This window comes from Anas acuta, chromosome 26, assembly GCF_963932015.1.
Source record: "Anas acuta chromosome 26, bAnaAcu1.1, whole genome shotgun sequence".
Lineage (NCBI taxonomy): Eukaryota > Metazoa > Chordata > Aves > Anseriformes > Anatidae > Anas > Anas acuta.
In genome coordinates, this window is record NC_089004.1 from 2325319 (window position 1) to 2342348 (window position 17030).

Consider the following 17030-nt stretch of genomic DNA (forward strand, 5'->3'; position numbering starts at 1 on the left):
TTACACACAGGAAAACACATTCTTGCTTTTATTTTGGTGGAACAGAATACAATATCCTTCAGCCCAAACTATTCAAAGCTGGCAATATTACCTTTTTCTTCATGCTGCAAGACTTCAGGAAACAGAATAAGGACAGGAAGGGTTAAAGGTTAATTTTCTATTTAAGGCCGTTAATTCAGCAAGATATTTAAAAATGTACTCAACTTTAAGCATGAATAGTTGCATTGACTTCAGTAAGATTATTCACATGTAGTTAAGTCAGGCAAGTGCTTAAATGGCTTGTTGAATCAAGCCATTAAATGAGAGCTGCTTTATTATACAGATTTATTTTAATGGCTGACCAAGCTCATTACATGAGCCTATTTTATTCTTCCAAGGGCTAACAGCTGCTTCCTCATCAACTTTTCTGAAGGTGTAACCTGTATGCCTCCCTACACTTTACTGTAGCCACAGAAACATATAATTTTCTAAGAAAAATTGTATGCAACATCTATTATATATAGTGGCTTAGCTCTCCCTTAAATAGTAACAGAAAAGAACAGTACAAAACAATAGTTTCACTTTTTCAACACACAAGAGCATCTTATTGAAAAACTAAAATAAAAAAGTATCACCACAATATAAATCCCCAAATAATAATAATGAAATGGGAAGAAAGAAAAGGAGTTAGCAAAATGTCCTGTGGACTTTAAAGTCTCTTATTAACGCATTAAAAAAGCTTCTCTGGTGAATCACAATGTTTTGTTTCTTTCTGTTTACAAACCCACTAGACAGGGAACAACGGTGTCCACAACCTACGTTGGGATTAAAAGGTAAAAACGCAAGCTGCCCCATCTGCAGTCCAAAAAGAGAATGAACCCAAAAGGGCAGTCAGTGAGCGTAGGAACTGGTGAGGACCCGGTTTCCCTGCAGGTGGCAGAAACTCATAAAGGGGAGTAGGGGGTTACCAACCAAAGCAGAATTCATGTTGGAACCGTGTCGGAAAGTTCTATCTCGGAGGCCTGCAAGACATGAACTACTGAAGAAACAGTCAAAAGGTCCCAATGAAAAGCTGTGACAAGCTGTAATGTGCCATTTCAATTACAAGGAAGAGGGGAAATGTTTGGTTGTTTTTTTTTTTTTTGGCTCATCAATATGATGAGCTTTCACGTCCCAAACCACATTCAGGTAGTTTCCAAGTCTGCTTTTTTTTTTTTTGTATGGAATCTACTGATCCAGACCAAAAAACCAAACAAACAGAACAGGGATGCACAGTTCTTAAGTCCTGGAGCCTTCAACACTGCCTGAAACAATAGCTGGCCTGGGGTATCCAGAGAGATGCCTGCAAGATGGTGTTCATAGCAGCCTTGCAAGCAGATCGGCTCACATCTGCTATGTGCTGCCAACATTCTGCCCATCACCTTCGTCATTAGGACCTGAAACAGACAACAGTTTTGTTATATATATTTTTTTCTTGCCTTACACTAAGACACTTCACTTGAGAAGCCTATAGACATCTCACATTTAGGATTTCAATGACAGATTAGAATGACAGTTGCTTCTCTCCCCCCTCCCTCCAACTGACATATTCCCTCTACAGATTAAGTTCTGTCCACTGCAAAATTTTATATTCTTGACTAGCCTGGTTTTGGGATCCCAGTAGCATCCCAGAGCTCAGTCTGCAGCCTTTCCAAGTCCACACACAGTTTTTTTTTTGGTTAAGTATTAGCATTATTAGCATTTTTCCCCAGCAATGAATCAGGTTGGAGCATTGATCTGAGTAAAAGATGGGATGTATTAAGCCATAGGAAGGCAAAGCACAGACAGCTTGAGGTCAGAAGGAAACCTTCCTCACACCAATGATTGGTGCTTTGTTCATCTATGGCCTCTCTGCATACGACGAAAGCAATTACACTTTTTCCACTCCTTTTTGTAAATCTGCTTTCCAAACAGCACTCTACTCAAAGGTCAGCCTGTTTTGTTTTTTTAAAGTGCAAGCCTTGGCCATGTAGAAGGCAAAACTGAAACTCAGATCACCCTTTAATGGTCCTATAAACAAAGCCAGAACTAACTGAAGCATAGATCACTTCCACTAATCTGTGACGTAACTCAGCAGACAGAAGCAGCAGCCTTTTTACCAGTCTGAAGAAGTAACTAGAATCGTAGAATCGCTTGGGTTGGAAGGGACCCTACAGACCATCTAGTTCCAACCCCCTGACACAGGCAGGGCTGCCACCCACTGGATCACGTTGCTTAGGGCCTCATCTAACCTGGTCTTGGACACCTACAATGATGGAGCATCCACAACCTCTCTAGGCAACCTGTTCAAATGCCTCACCACCCTCTGACAGATGAATTTCCTCCTAACCTCTAATCTAAATCTCCCCTCTTTTAGTTTAAAACCATTCCCCCTCGTCCAGTCATTATCCAATTGAGCAAACTAGAAACAGTTTGGTTCAAAAAAGGCAACTCATATGAGTCATGATCCACAAACACTCAGAGAATTAACAGGCCAGAAGTACATCTATGGTGTACAGAGGGGACAAACAGTCTGCCTTAAACAACAACAAAGAAAATGTATGGAGAAGAAATCCCATGTCTTGCTTGCTTACCACTTCCAACTGATCCTGAAGGTGCAAGGACATCATCATCACTGTCTTCCTCATTTGATTGTGTTACTTCTGGCTCAGGTGCTACATTCTTGACTTCTTGTTCTTGTTCCACTCTACTCCGCAAAGCCAAGATCCGGTGGTGTAATGCAGCATACAACTGCCCTGTATCCTTAGAGCTTGCCTAGATTTTTTTTGAATATTCAGAAACAAGAAAAGGTGCAAGGAATTACAACACAATAAAGCACTTACTTAATCTACAACAGTGAGGCCAAATTTCTCAAGCTACTTTTCAGTTTTCTGATAGGCATTTTTCAAGCTAAGTCACAATGGGTTGTGGTATACATAGTAAGATGTTAGATATACTCAATTCTGACATTCAGAGTACATTCCCCTCTGCTCAGCACCAACCTTCTCTGGATAACGTAACTAGTACTCGCTGATTTTATGTAAGCTTCTTCACCCAGGTGTCGCACGGCTTTCCTAACACCCCAAAAACCTTAAGATAAAAAGATCTTTTTAATAAAAAGTTTGTTTTGCACAGATTTTCCAGGTTTGCCAATCATTCAGCTTCACGTATTTGTTAATCATAATCAAGTCATTCAAATGTTTCACGATACAGCTACATAAAATTTCAACATATGATATACTGAGAAAACTGAATGGGCATGCAATTGGGCAGGTGGTAGGTTGGTGGTTGCTTTTTTGTTTGTTAAAAACACATACATACACAAAAAAAACAACACTCCCATAAGAGAGCCATCAGTTCAGAGAGCCTCATTAGTGACCATCTGTCCAGAGTATTTTTTCCTCTTACTCTGAAAGTGGTTTATGACCACTTCATGGCTTCAAAAATAGTAATTTTTAGGCCTGTCAAACAAAATAATTCTGTGAACATTATTATCAATTTAAAAGAACTCTTTTATGAAGCTCTGTATTCACCATGTCAATGAATTTCTTGCATCAACTACTATTACCTTTACCCCAAGTTAACTTTAAGATAACAATTTCACTTCTTAGATTACTTCATAAAAACAAGTTTCCACATCCAGCCCAACCTGTCACTTAAATCAGTCACCTCTGTATTTGCAAAATTCCCCTGAAGTGAGCTGCGGTGCAATCAATTATTCCATACAAGGTATTTTTAGAATTGATTAAAAAAGGAATACTGAATAACCAGATGACTTGTCAAGTCTAGAGAAAAGTGGTAAGGAAAGTTAACCGCTCATTTCAGTGCTTTTTCTTCATCACTGGGTATTTGGTACCTTTAATACCAGTCTCTGGGATGCCAGATTCCAGTCCTACAACCTTAACGTCACAAGAGAAGCTTTTTGTTGTTCTCTTAATTTCTGTTCCACTTTAATTCTTTAGCAACTCCTTCTGTAAAACCAGCATAATTCAAAATAATGTGTTCAGACCTCTCAAATCTGTAAATGCTCTTGGCAGCCATTAGGGAATGACCCCTCTTTCTTGCTGACTACATTATAATCTCTCAAGTGTTTTAGTAATTCTAATTGGCATTCCTGGTTACCCACTTAGCAAGCATTGAAATCACTTTAACTGTCCTGCTACTGCTAGGTACAGTCGGTATTAAAGGAAAATCAAAGATAAAACATGTTACGCTTAACTAGTAACATGCTGTTTTTGACAGATACTTAGTGTTTCAATTTTAGTGAGTCTGTGCATCCACCCACACTGTAGATGGACAACAATAACTTTCCTGTACTACAAATTGTGCAAGAATTTGAAACTTTGGTTTCATTACACAGAAAACTATGAAATTCCTATTTTCCTTTGATAATAGAAAATAATTAGCATTAATCTTATGCTGCAGTTATAGCCTGAACAGACATGAAAGATTCCACAACTCCATGGTAAATGCTTTGGAAAAATCAGGCTTCCTAGAGCAGCCTTTACATGGCACTTCTTCAAAACTAGTGAAGATTTTCAGAGAAGAAAAGTCTGTTAAGCCCCGTGTCTTGGGAGCGGGGGGAACAGGGTGTGGAGAAGAATGGGAACGTTAGCTCAACTGCAATTTAAGCAAGCACCAATTTCAGTAGAGAGATTAAGGTGTAAACCAAAATTACTCACTGATATAAGAAAAACTTTAACTCCCTGGTCCTCTGTATCCATGGCGGTGATCCGGATGCTCTTCTCACTGGCTTTATCGATCTGCATCTGAGCCCAGAGCTTGGTATTTAAGATTAACCTGAGACTCCCCTGAGTCCTCATCACTAAAGCAAACATACAAGACCAGTTAGGTGGAAAAAAGACAACAGGAACACGAGAATAGCCAAAATGGCTTTTAGTGTCTGTGTGTGCTGTGAGGCTGGGGCAGGGGGAAGAGAGAGGAATTCTTAAATCTCCTCTACAATGAATAAATGTCAAGGGAAAGCCTTTGAAAGAGAAGTCTTGTCATGAGTGTTCAGCAGAAAGTAGGCTATTAAAGATGGTAAGACACGTCTAAAGATATTTAGCCCAACGTCTCATATGTTTAATACATCAAAGTTCAGTGGTCAGATCTGAGCTGATAATCTCAGGCTAATGCACCTTCCTGAAGGTCTGAAAACTCACGCAGTATCCAAAGAGACTTCCCTCACAAGTCCTGAAGAGCGGAGAGCCCAGATCTGAACAAGGTTGCCATACATTCCTAGTCAAATATTCTAGTTGGCAAATACAGCTTGCTTTTAGGGGGAATTTAAAAAAAATGGAACATTTGCTACAATAGGAAAACAGGCAAATATCCTGTCTTTGGAGGAAATGGTCATAAAATAAAGCGAAAGGGCCAAACTTCCTTTGGAGTTGCTATAGCTAAGAGAACCTAAAGCAGATGCTACTGTGTGTCATGGAAACATCCTATGAAAATTACCCAGACTATCGTACAGTAACTCATTTCCCCAGTTCCTCTTACCCAGCCGGGACTGTAATGTTCCATCGTCCGCTGAAGCCATATCATTGAGTCTAAGAAGTCCTCGACCTCTTTCTACCCAAGATTGAGAGTTTTTATCAAATACAAACAGCTTGCACTGAATCTGTAACAGAAAATATCTCTATAGCGTAATGGTTGATTTTCAAATTCTGTATTTGAATTTTAAACTGTTTTAGCCGTGTCATCATCCCTTTTGCAGTAAGTCTCTCAAAATATGCTAACTGGTATCAGAAAGTTTTATTAATGGAAGTTAGATATTCTTAGAGAATATCTATGTTCAAGATCAAACAACAATAATGATTTTCAGAGTTACTCTCTTCAATCCTTCACATCCCTTGTTCCTCACATGGTATATTTGCTTTCCCTCTGTTTCTGTCTTTCTCTGACACAGAACACCCAGCTCTGTATACTTAATTTGTGCCAGATTAATGTTGTTCTGTCTGTACAAGTCCCATTCAGTATTCCAGTGTATTAAGTATCACAGGGAAAAAGAAGAGAAGTTGGGTGAGAGACTATTAAGCTACAACATAACAAAGGACTGATTTGCATGAGTAAGCATATTACTGCTAAAATTTTCAAGTTGTGGTTTTCCTAAGCAAAACAGGACACTCCCATCTTGCTATTATTATAGATTATATCTTGCTTGGTCTGAGAAAACAAACATTATGATTACTTTGTACAATAAAACAACTTCAACTGATATGCATTAGTTACTGAAAAAGTACATCTGTTTGGTGTCAGAAGAGACCAAAAAGTCATGGCAAAAACCTCTCCAAAAAAAAAAAAAAAAAACACCCCACAATGTAATTCGGGTGCCAAGAAACTTAAAAGATCAAGGAAAAAAAAAAAAAAACAAACAGAGGTATAAAGGGAGGAAGAAAAGAAGTATATGCCTTTCAGATTCACAGCAAAACCCTGCTTGTTTCTCTTAAAGACACTGAAGTTAATAAGTAAATTTAAGGTAATGAGTAACTACAAAGTTAAATAAAACACCACTGAAATCAGAAGTCTGAGTCATAACAACATCTTTTTAAAATGTCACTAATTCAAGCAAATATCCTCAAAATAAATTCTTGAGTACTGTTTTTTTTTTTTTATTATTGTTTCTGCCAGGCGTAATGGCCCATTCTGAGTTTTAAAAAATATTCAGCAGTACAGTAATTGTTTTGCACTTAATTCAAGGAAGTATGCTTAAGATTTTCTGGGCTGTCCAAATGATGAAATTTCTCTGGAAAGAGGAAATTAAGAAACAACAGAGTAAGGATTTGGCAATAAATATCCAAAGTCTGCACTCTAACACATGAAAGCACATCAGAGAAAGAAGATGGCTCAGCTGAAGGAACAGGTGGTACCCTGGTGACCCATATTAATCCCCACAAGCTCAAAGCTCCCCTACATTATCAGTTTCTTACCTGTAAAACATTACTTTCGGCTTCCTCTCCGGTAATCACTTCTACCTTTGCTAATAAACACTTCCTTGCTGTTGCTTTAGTATAGGCTGCTGCAGACTCTGCCAGTGACTCTGAAATATTATTAGCTGAACAAAATTTTGAAAGTTTATTTTGAGAATGATTAGCTTATAATTATATAGGATTTCTAAAGTTCTCACAAGTAAACCAGAGTTTAGAGGGAAAAGTACAGAAGATGGACAGGGACAGAACATTAGAAACAGGCTTTAAGTTTAAAGTAGAAGTTAAAGCCTGCCCTTTCAAGCCTCATTTTATAAACACAAGATGCAAAGCACAGAAGAAAGAAGTTATTGAACATTTTGTTCCCACATAAAATGTTTTTTTACATACAACTACGCAAAACCTTTACTAACTCATATACACCTACATATCTGTAGGTGTTCCAGCAGTACTAATGCTGCTACCAGCTAGCTACACTGTTGTGCCTACATATGTATGCCATGATTCATTTTCCAATTTTGCATTGGCCTGCAAGCAGTTTGCTGGAGAAAACCCACTGCTCCCCCAGTTTCCAGAAAATCTTGCGCATCTGAAGAGTCACAGAGGTCTATAATCCAGCAAACAATTCTTGGTTGAAACAACACATTTGGTACACCCACTCAACACAATATACAATCATTGGAAGTATAACAGAATTGTTAAAAAAAATGGTTTGCAACATTTCTTCTACACTCTAGAGGTCCAATTATCTTCTCTGTTAAAACCTGCTTTCATTGCTGAAGACAATCCTAATAGTGCAGAAAAAAAAAAAACAAACATGAAAAAGACAGCATAACCTGTACGTGTTTAATAGTAAAGACAGAAGCACAAGAGTATCTATAGCATGCAACATGTAACCCCCCAACCCCAAAAGGCTCTATCTTTGGTTAGAAGAGACAATAAAGGCAACATTAAATGTTTTTATAAAGTAACAATATTGAAAACTTCAGTCATTTAAACAAGGCTTGACTACAGTTCCTAAAAAAATGTTTTATTTTTCACCTTTCTCTGGTGTGGCTTCCTGAGAAGATGATTCAGACCCAGACTCTGTAGCAGCATTCTCCTTATTACTCTCTGTGCTACCTTCATTTGATTTTGGTGGACTCTATCACAAATAGAAGATGAGGTAAACAGAAGAGAAAGCATACGCTAATTTTAGTTTTGCAGAAGACTAGTCATCAATCACGGAGGGAGGCCCCTAGTGTTTATAAACCATGTGGCAAGAGAAGAATCCCACAGATGACATCCTGTCACAGTAAAAGCTGCTTTACCACCCCAGCCAAGGAATTAAATGGATTCTGACCTAAAAAAAACACTTCATATTATTTTGTCCTCAACTGAAACCAAATTTCAACCCTTAATTTGAGGTTATGTCCAAACAAAGCTAACTAATTCCAGCCACAGTTCAACTTGAGACATACTTGCCTGACCTCCCTGCTCAATGATTAGGTAATTATGAATGCACAGTATTAAGTGCTTCTCTTTTGCACCATCATAACAATAAAACAGAAGTAGGAAACAATAAGGCACTAGAAATTATACCTCGGGGCTGGTAAACAGTTCGGATTTCCTCAGTTAGCTTAGGTAGCTGCCTTACTGCTGGACTTGAAATCCCACCATTTGGAGCATCATGCAATTTAATTTCTGTCAATTTAGTTATAGTGAAAAACCCATTGAAAGGAATCAAGCTGTCCCATATTTAAACTGCTTGGATTTGAGAACCATGTGCGCCACAGAGAAGGGTATTCTATCTCCTCCTTACACTGGCAGTGCTTGGCAGGGAAATCCTGGAGGGCACTGCAGTAGCACCCAATAGTTCATACAATGAAACCCCCAGATCGCACTCAGTTACCTAAGTGGGAAACACCAAAAGGAATCTGTGCTCCAGTGACAAGTATATTTAAATACTTGTAATACTTGTATATTGCACATTTCCTGAGTGAGAATCCATAGCACAAACTTCACAGAAAATTAGAACACTTCATAAAAAGTGGATACTCACTAGGACACGCTCACTCATGTTCTGTCCAAAAACAAACTTGTTGCTAGATGCATCTGCACTGTTTGTAGAGTTCTCTATACTAGAGGGGAAAAAATGTTTCTGTGAGTCAAGAAAATACCTGTTTATCCTCTACAGATCAAATTCCTCAAAAAGTGAGCAACTATTATTGACTTTAAAAAATTAACTATTGGCTTCCATAGAAACAAAGTAAAAAATTAATTTAACTCGGTAACATGAGAGCATGTATCATTTTTACAGAATGAGAATTATCCCAGAATAATGGCAAATTATTTTGTCCCTGTAAATATTTTCCCTCTGCATATCTAATTACTTATTAAGCAATGCTGAATGCTAAGCAAGGGCTTACTATTTAATCACACTGCATACTTTTTAAAAAAACAGTATTCTACATGCACAGAAAACTCAAACCACTACACATCCTTAGGTCAATTTTCTCAAAAAGTCAGGGAAAGAACTGAAACAAAAACACTTGCAATACCAAAACTGAAGCAACAGTAGCAGGGATGAGCCATGCCTTTTCTTGGACTACCTGCAATGTTACAGACTTCCCAAGAAGTCTCACAATCAAGACTCATCCCTCTCATTTTCCTAATAGAAGAGCAACCTCCCACACACGACATTTTTATTAGAAGATTTTAAACCCCTGTTTAGGAAGGGCGATAGTTTTACTACCATTTTAGACTCAAAAATTGAACAATTTTTCACCCACCTTCCCTGCGTGCATACCTCTCTAAAAGTTAAGTTCAGCTCTAATACTCAGGTCCAAGAAGGAATACTCAATGATTGATAAGGGAACTGATACATTTCCAGAACAGGTACCATATGCCTACCAACACGTAGGGAACTTCATGTAACTGATCTGCAAATCTGAAGGTTAGAAGTGCTTCAAATGAACAAGGCAACAAACTAGAGGCTCCTTAACTGCTAATACACTGTAAGGTCACCAGGAAAGATGGCCCAAAAAACAAAAACTGTTTTGGGACAGCCAATTCCTTAGACCTTCCACAGGTAGGCATGAACAGGAAGACAATGTCCTGGAGACTCTCATGAAGTAAAGACATCCAAAGTGCACACCTGAGCTCACGTTATGAATGCACCTGTTTTGTAGAAGGAGCTGTTCTGTGTAACCATGATCAGATAGAAATTGAAGACAAAAATAATTCAGAAAAAAATCTGAAGCTTGCTACCTGCTTTCTTCAGTGGGTTGCCACTGACCCAGTTATAATCCCTGCATCCAAAAAAGCAGAATCACAAATAATTTTGAGCACAAATTAAGGATATAGGATTCTCTGTAGTCTCACCTGGAACTGATGTACTGTAGGAAATAATTTGTTGCAGAAGGTGTGTCTGATGTCGGAAGGCCAGCATTCTGCACATCGGCAGTTTCATCACTTTCATCTCCTAACTACAAAAACAGTATGTATTAAGACAGCTTTAACTATGAACCACAAAAATTTCAGCTCTTTTTTCCCCTCAAGAAAATGCTCTTTTCGCAAACACTTTCTAAGATAAAATAAGATAACCCCATATCCCAGTACTGCACTTTTTCTTTTGTTACGCTAGGAAACCTGTACTAACTTGCATTATAAGGGGGTACAAACAATCCAACCCAAATACTTCATGCAAAGATTTGAACCCAAGTTGCCCTGTTTTTCTTTTCTTACTTTTTCTGTGAAACCTTGGTTGCATAGGAGCATCTTAGGAACAGATGTCAACTTAAATCTAACCCAAAAAGTGAGAGAAAATATTGTATTCCATTGATCTGTTAGAGTAGGTCCAGAGGAGGCCAAGAAGATGACCAGAGGGCTGAAGCACCTCTCCTATGAAAAAAGGTGAGAGCTGAGAGAGCTAGGGATGTTCAGCCTGAAGAAAAGGCTCAGGTGTGACCTTACTGCAGCTTTTCAGTACTTAAATGGGGACTTAGAGCAACTTTTTGTGCTAGGGCAGACAATGACTGGACAAGGGGGAAAGACTATAAACTAAAAGAGGGGAGATTTACATTAGAGGTTAGGAGGAAACTCTTCACTCACAGGGTGTTGAGGCACTGGAACAGGTTGCCCAGAGAGGTTGTGGATGCCCCATCCCTGGAGGCACTTAAGACCAGGCTGGACAAGGCCTCGAGGAACCTGATCATGAGCAGGGTGGCATCCCTGCTCATGGCAGGGGGGTTGGAACTGGATGGTCTTTAAGACCCCTTCCAACCCAAGCTGTTCTATGATTCTGTGATTTGTAACAGTAGCAGGAGTTTACTAAATAACTGGAAGACCAGTTTTACTAAGCAGCCAGCTGAACTATGTACAGTTTTGGATTTGGCAAGAATGCAAGGAAGTTTTAACCCCATTATATAATGGTTTTGAATAACTTTATAAACAGTGTGCAACACTCATGCCAACAAATAGTCAAGTCCAGTGTTTCTTATCCTCAACTCCTAGTCAAGATAACAAGCATGTGTTTACCTTAACTCTATCTCTTAAGTTTTGCCCAAATACAAATGCTTGCTGTGCATTTAACTCCGCCTTCTCGCAGCTGTCGTCATCTGAAGTGTTGTTGGACTCTTTTTTCTGACATTCTCCTGCCTAAAGAAAGACATTGAAAATCTTAGTCTAGATAATTAAAAGCATTTTCTTTAAGCAAAAAATGAAGGTTATGATATGGTGAGTCACAGTCATTTACAATGCCAAGCCAATAAAATCTTCAGAGCTACAAGGCAAATTTTACATTTAAAAAAACTGTTGTTGTTCAGATAATATTTCTAAAGGAAACACAGAATAGTTAAGGGAACTTTAAATGCCATTTCGTTCAAACTGTGCTCAAAGCAGTATCAACTTCAAAGTTACACTAGGCTGGCTGCCTAGGACACTGTATAGACAAGTTTAAATCTAAGGATGGCAGCCCTACATTGTGTAGCCTGTTTCAACGTCTGAATGGACTGAATTCAATCATTTTGCCCTACTATCCAACTGGAGTCCCCCTTTCCCATGCTTGCTGCCTTTTGTTTTTTTGATAGGCACTTCCAGGCTCATTCCATCTTGCTCACACTAGATGCAAGCCCCCAGCTACACACAATATTCCTGATGAAGCCCACAAAGTGTCAAGTAAACAGGGAACAGTCACTTTGCTTAACCTATTGGCTACAGCCTTAGGGAAACAGCCCAGCATGTTGTTTGTCTTAAAGTATGAACCTCTCTCATTCACATTCAACACTGTCTCACAGGACATTAAGGCTCTTGAACTTTTTGCAGTGCTAAAGTCCTTGTATCTGTACATCTGCATTGAACTTTCCACCTGCAGCCTTTCACTGCAGCTGCCAAGACAGGGGCATAGCTGAGCAGGTGCCCTGCTATGGCTATGCTCAGTGTGGCATCAAAAAGCAAACCACTCTCTAATGAATCCACAAAAACAAAGCCCCAGACAAAAAATGGTGCATAATCACCGAACATCTCCTTACGCCCTCAGTCACTGTATCATAAGACACCAGTAGTTAGCTCAACACCTGCTGGCAAGAATGGACTAGACACGTTGCACAGAACACAGAAGGAACTACTCCACTGCTTTCCCTTCAAAATACCACATAACTTTTTTATGTACTTATATGCCTTTTCCCCTAGCTCAAATTTTTCAGCCCCTCATTACCTCTGCTCTCCCTCTACTGTTTCCCATATGGAATTTACTAGCTACCTCTTTACTAATTATCAGTTCCAACTCTATCAGCTCTAAACTTTTAAATGTCACTCATTCACTTCAGTTTCTTGTATGCTTTCTATCTTCACATCTCCCAACACCACTCTACATTCAGTTGTTAGAAATCAAGGTGGTAGCAGTAAAGCTATCCATGGGTAGGTGATGGCGTTTTGCTAGGCAGTCTGAGAAGGAAGACTGAACACAGTGTAAACTGTTCAGTGCCCCTTGGTCAAAACCAAAGGTTCTTCAGACTGGAAATGATTCCTAGACTCTGGCCTGACAGAAGCAGCAGACCTGGCAATGGCCACTGGATGTTAAGACAGCTTTTCTCCCCTCAAAGAAGGAAGTTCCCTGAAATTCTCCCCACACGCAGATTAAGAAGTGAACCTGCAGGAGGAAGATGTATCTTCATGCCATCTGATAGAGGGAAAAGCAACATTCTATCAGTCCACAGAACCAAGATACCTGAACTACAGGAATTCAATGCCTATGATGGGAACAGCATCACCCATGCAGCAATAAGATTTTACCGTAAGACAAAACAAAGTAAGAGGGACAACAGTGAGAGTAGAAGCAGAATTGAGCATTTTTCATACTTTGTAAGGAAAAAATACAGACTGAAGCCATTCTAAGTTCTCTATGATATTTCAACTCGGCAATCTTTGCCACAGTTCCTGATTTAGTAAATATAAACAGAGTAGTATTAGAACTGATAAAACCATAAAACCTACTTACTATTACTCCTAAAGTGGGCTAGCATAGCATGGATCGACAAAGGAGTCATCAAGTGATGAAACTGCACTCATATTAACGAACAGACAGGCTCCATTCAGAGATACTTGCTTTAAATTTTCTCAAATTGAGTGCCCTTTAAATCCTTCTCCAACTCACCTTGTCTTCAGAGTCAGAACTTTTCAGTGTTGCATTACTTAGTGATTCTGATGTGGCTGCAGAATCTGGTGGAATATTTACGCCATTGGTCCCACTGCTCAGAACTGCAACAAGGAATAACAAGCTGGCATTGATTCTCTAGCTATTTAGAGCACCCTAAAAGAAGCAGCAGTTTTCTATAGTAAATAGCATACTTGCCTCCCTCTCCTTTTTTTTTTTTTTAAATATATGAAACATGGCAATGTAAACTACAGGGTTCCCATAGTATTTTGCAGAATGAAAATTCCAACTGCAGAAAACCATGTAAGGGAAATGTCACATAGTCTGTATAAATATGGGCTTCACCACATACAACTTCAAGCAACAACGCCCAATTTAATACTTTGCAGCTCCTCTTTGGGCCTATCTAGGAACCTACATAATGAACTTCAAGAGGAAGTTTTAACCCCAATGTTTAGGTCCTCTGTAGAATTCAATCTGCCAACAGGCACACCAAGAAGTCTAGCTAGAAACATTTGAAACAGTGTCAAATTCAGCAGTAGCTGAAGTTACTTCTGTTTCACATCACTTAAACTTCCAAATAACAGAAGGCAGAAGAGCCAGGAAAGCATAAAAGTTTAGGAGATGTGGAAACCTTGAACAACTTTTTGCTTTAACTTTCATTTTCCAATAATGCCTGTTTCTAACTGCTATATTAGATTCCATAAGAATACATTAAATAATTAACATGCCTAAATTAACAATGAGAAACCTTGCTCAAAGTCTCTGCTTCAGAAAGTTCCCTGGCTTGGAAACACCTGCTGGTGGTTCAGGCATTTTACATCACTCTGCAGGTAGCTGAAGTCTCTACCACATGGGCAGTAGCTCATTATGCCATGGTCAATGTTGTTGCTTGAGACTGCCAATTCGCACACTTAGGTTTTTTTTATTTCAATAATTAAGCATGGATTACAACAAAGTTCAGGGCCTGGCAATGTCAGATAGTCATCCACACAAAAACTGAAGAGGTGACACAATCAAGCCTTATGTAACACAGATACGCTTAACATGTAAGATGTTTCCTTTCAGAAAGGAGAAACCTAGAAAAACAAAGGCAGCTGCTGAGTAAAATCAGACTGCTGCATGAAACAGATTTAGTATTTTTGGTCTTCCTCTGTGGTATTCCAGAAAGCAGAAGCATTATTTACCCATCTGTGAGAAAGCTTTTGGCTGTGGCGCCTGTAATACTGCAGGACGTAGCACACTTCGTTGCTGTTCCTTCGGTTTCTGGCTTGGGAGTCCTGCAAGTAGGAAATTTTTTCAAGAGCTATAAAGCTTTGAAGTCGAAAAATTTAGCTTCATCTAATCTTCTCCAGAAGTGCTTCCAATAGAACATGTAATGGAACACTAGTCATTTTAAAAGCTTCCACCCCCCTGTTTTCCCATCCCTCATTCCACCCTGAAAAAATAAATCAGTCCCACAAAGAGAAGACAACCATTTGCTTTCTAGCCATAAGAAAGACCTTTGAATATATTCTCTACCTTAACCAGGAAAGCACCCAAGGAGAGGTTATGACATTAACTCAGAAACAAAATTCAGAAATGTAAGAAGTGAACAATACATAAGCAATCCTATTTATTCACTGAAGTATTACTTGACTACACATTCCAAGTATTTTTTTCTCCTTTTAATGACGTCACTTTTGGATACCGATAAATTATTTTTTTCATTCTTCCTATGATCAAATATTGGCAGCATAATAAATGTACTATTTAACAACCATTTGGATTTGAGTTAACTTGGCCTCTCTGGTTTGCTGTAGAAAGATACAAGGCACTACAATTCTTTGTTTCAGCTCTGATTCAAAAAAGCCAACTGACATAAAACAACCCACTCAAAAAAAAACGTAACATCAACTCTAGATGGCTATGGCAATTCTAAAGGATTCAGATGTCTTCACTTAAAACAAAACAAAAAAAAAAACAACACAAAACCACCGCTAAAGTTGAATTCTTGATCCATTAAGATACTGTGATGGAAGCTACCCAAACTGACTCACTTCAATATTTTGTATACCTAATATCTTAAGTCCAAACATTCATATGTCAGCTTCTCGTAAGAACATAATTTGATTAGTTTTTTTTTTTTATTTTGCTATGCCTCCTGAAAATGAAACCATTTCTATACACATTACATATAATTTCTTCCACTATCAAAACGTGTTATTTCCTTAAATTCCTACAAACTGTAATATTAACGTTCTTCCTCTACTGGCTAAGTCTACATTAACAAATAGAAGCTCAAATCAAAACTATACAGCAGAACAGGTGTCATCAAGGACACCACACTTGTGCTCCATTCAAAGGCCAGAGACAGGGAAAGTGAAGGTTAAGAGTCTGAGTGCACATTAACAGCTAAGAACTTTCTGAGCACACTCGTGGTGCATGCCCTTTGTCCCAGTTTGACACTAAAGAACTGAGTTCATGAAGCCCGGGACTACTTTAAGTGAGCCAAAGCGTGCTCAGCAGAGGCAACTGGGAATCCCATTTCAGAAATACATGGCTGATCCAACCCAAAATTGTAATGTGTCTAAGCAAAGGTTTCGCCACCTGGGTTTGCCAACAACAGGAGCATGAGAAAACTCCTAAGTAGATAAAAATGCTTGAACTACCCTGGTTTCATTCTACTGCTGCAGAAAACATTGAACTTACCTGCACTGGGTGCTTGACCATGAATAAGTATTGGTGGTTTCAGCCGGAATCCACTGCTCTTTTCCTCTAGAAGCAAAACAAAATTAAAAGGACATAGATGTAACATACTATAGATGTAACCTACTATCAGACAGTCGTAACACTGCTCATACTTTCCCCATTGTAACAACCCACAAGCTTTATAAATATCCAATGCAAAGTCTTACTGAGATTTCCAAAAAATGAGATCCCTTCTACCAGAAGTCTAATTCCCAGTGATCATCACAGTGCACATATACAATTTGTTGCAAGTATTCAAAGGTATTTTTCAGGAGAAAGATGAAACAGCATTTTCACAAGAGAAACGGAGTTCTTTCTGTGTAAGTACTTAACAGAGCTTTTATGTGAGAATCAAGAAAAAAACCGGCAATAATCAGTAACTGAGCATGGCAAATGCTAACAAGCACCAACTGCCAATTATCATTAGCTAAGTCAAAGATTAATCGCTTAATATTAATTTATTGTAATTCCATTAGCTATTACCTTATGCTTTCATAGTATGAAGGCAAAAAAAAAATCTATGGTTGTACTTACTAAAGTTAAGGCTTTTAGATATAATACCTAAATTTCAAAAAAATAATATCCATAAATCCACAACTATTATGAAATCAGTTCCCCCCAAAATTTATAAGATGTAATTATGAAGTGTTTTCTTTAAAGGTTGTAGCAGCTGTGCTCAGAATAAGATGACTGGCTCAGCACCATATCATCTTACTGTACTTCACTAGTCTCATGCCCGT

The 17030-nt window shown here is 38.6% G+C and overlaps 1 protein-coding gene across 1 annotated transcript in view; it reads right to left on the bottom strand.

The window, feature by feature from the left end:
* RANBP3 (RAN binding protein 3) overlaps window positions 1-17030 on the bottom strand; it is a 43313-nt gene continuing 26283 nt past the window's right edge. The window contains exons 6-17 of the mRNA XM_068661333.1: window positions 16252-16317; window positions 14748-14840; window positions 13561-13664; window positions 11445-11564; window positions 10290-10393; window positions 8968-9046; window positions 7968-8070; window positions 6930-7054; window positions 5500-5620; window positions 4680-4822; window positions 2592-2772; window positions 1-1415 (exon numbers count right to left, since the gene is read on the bottom strand). Coding sequence (XP_068517434.1) covers window positions 1372-1415; window positions 2592-2772; window positions 4680-4822; window positions 5500-5620; window positions 6930-7054; window positions 7968-8070; window positions 8968-9046; window positions 10290-10393; window positions 11445-11564; window positions 13561-13664; window positions 14748-14840; window positions 16252-16317 — 1283 coding nt within the window. The 3' untranslated portion in view covers window positions 1-1371. The remainder of the gene's footprint in view (window positions 1416-2591; window positions 2773-4679; window positions 4823-5499; window positions 5621-6929; window positions 7055-7967; window positions 8071-8967; window positions 9047-10289; window positions 10394-11444; window positions 11565-13560; window positions 13665-14747; window positions 14841-16251; window positions 16318-17030) is intronic.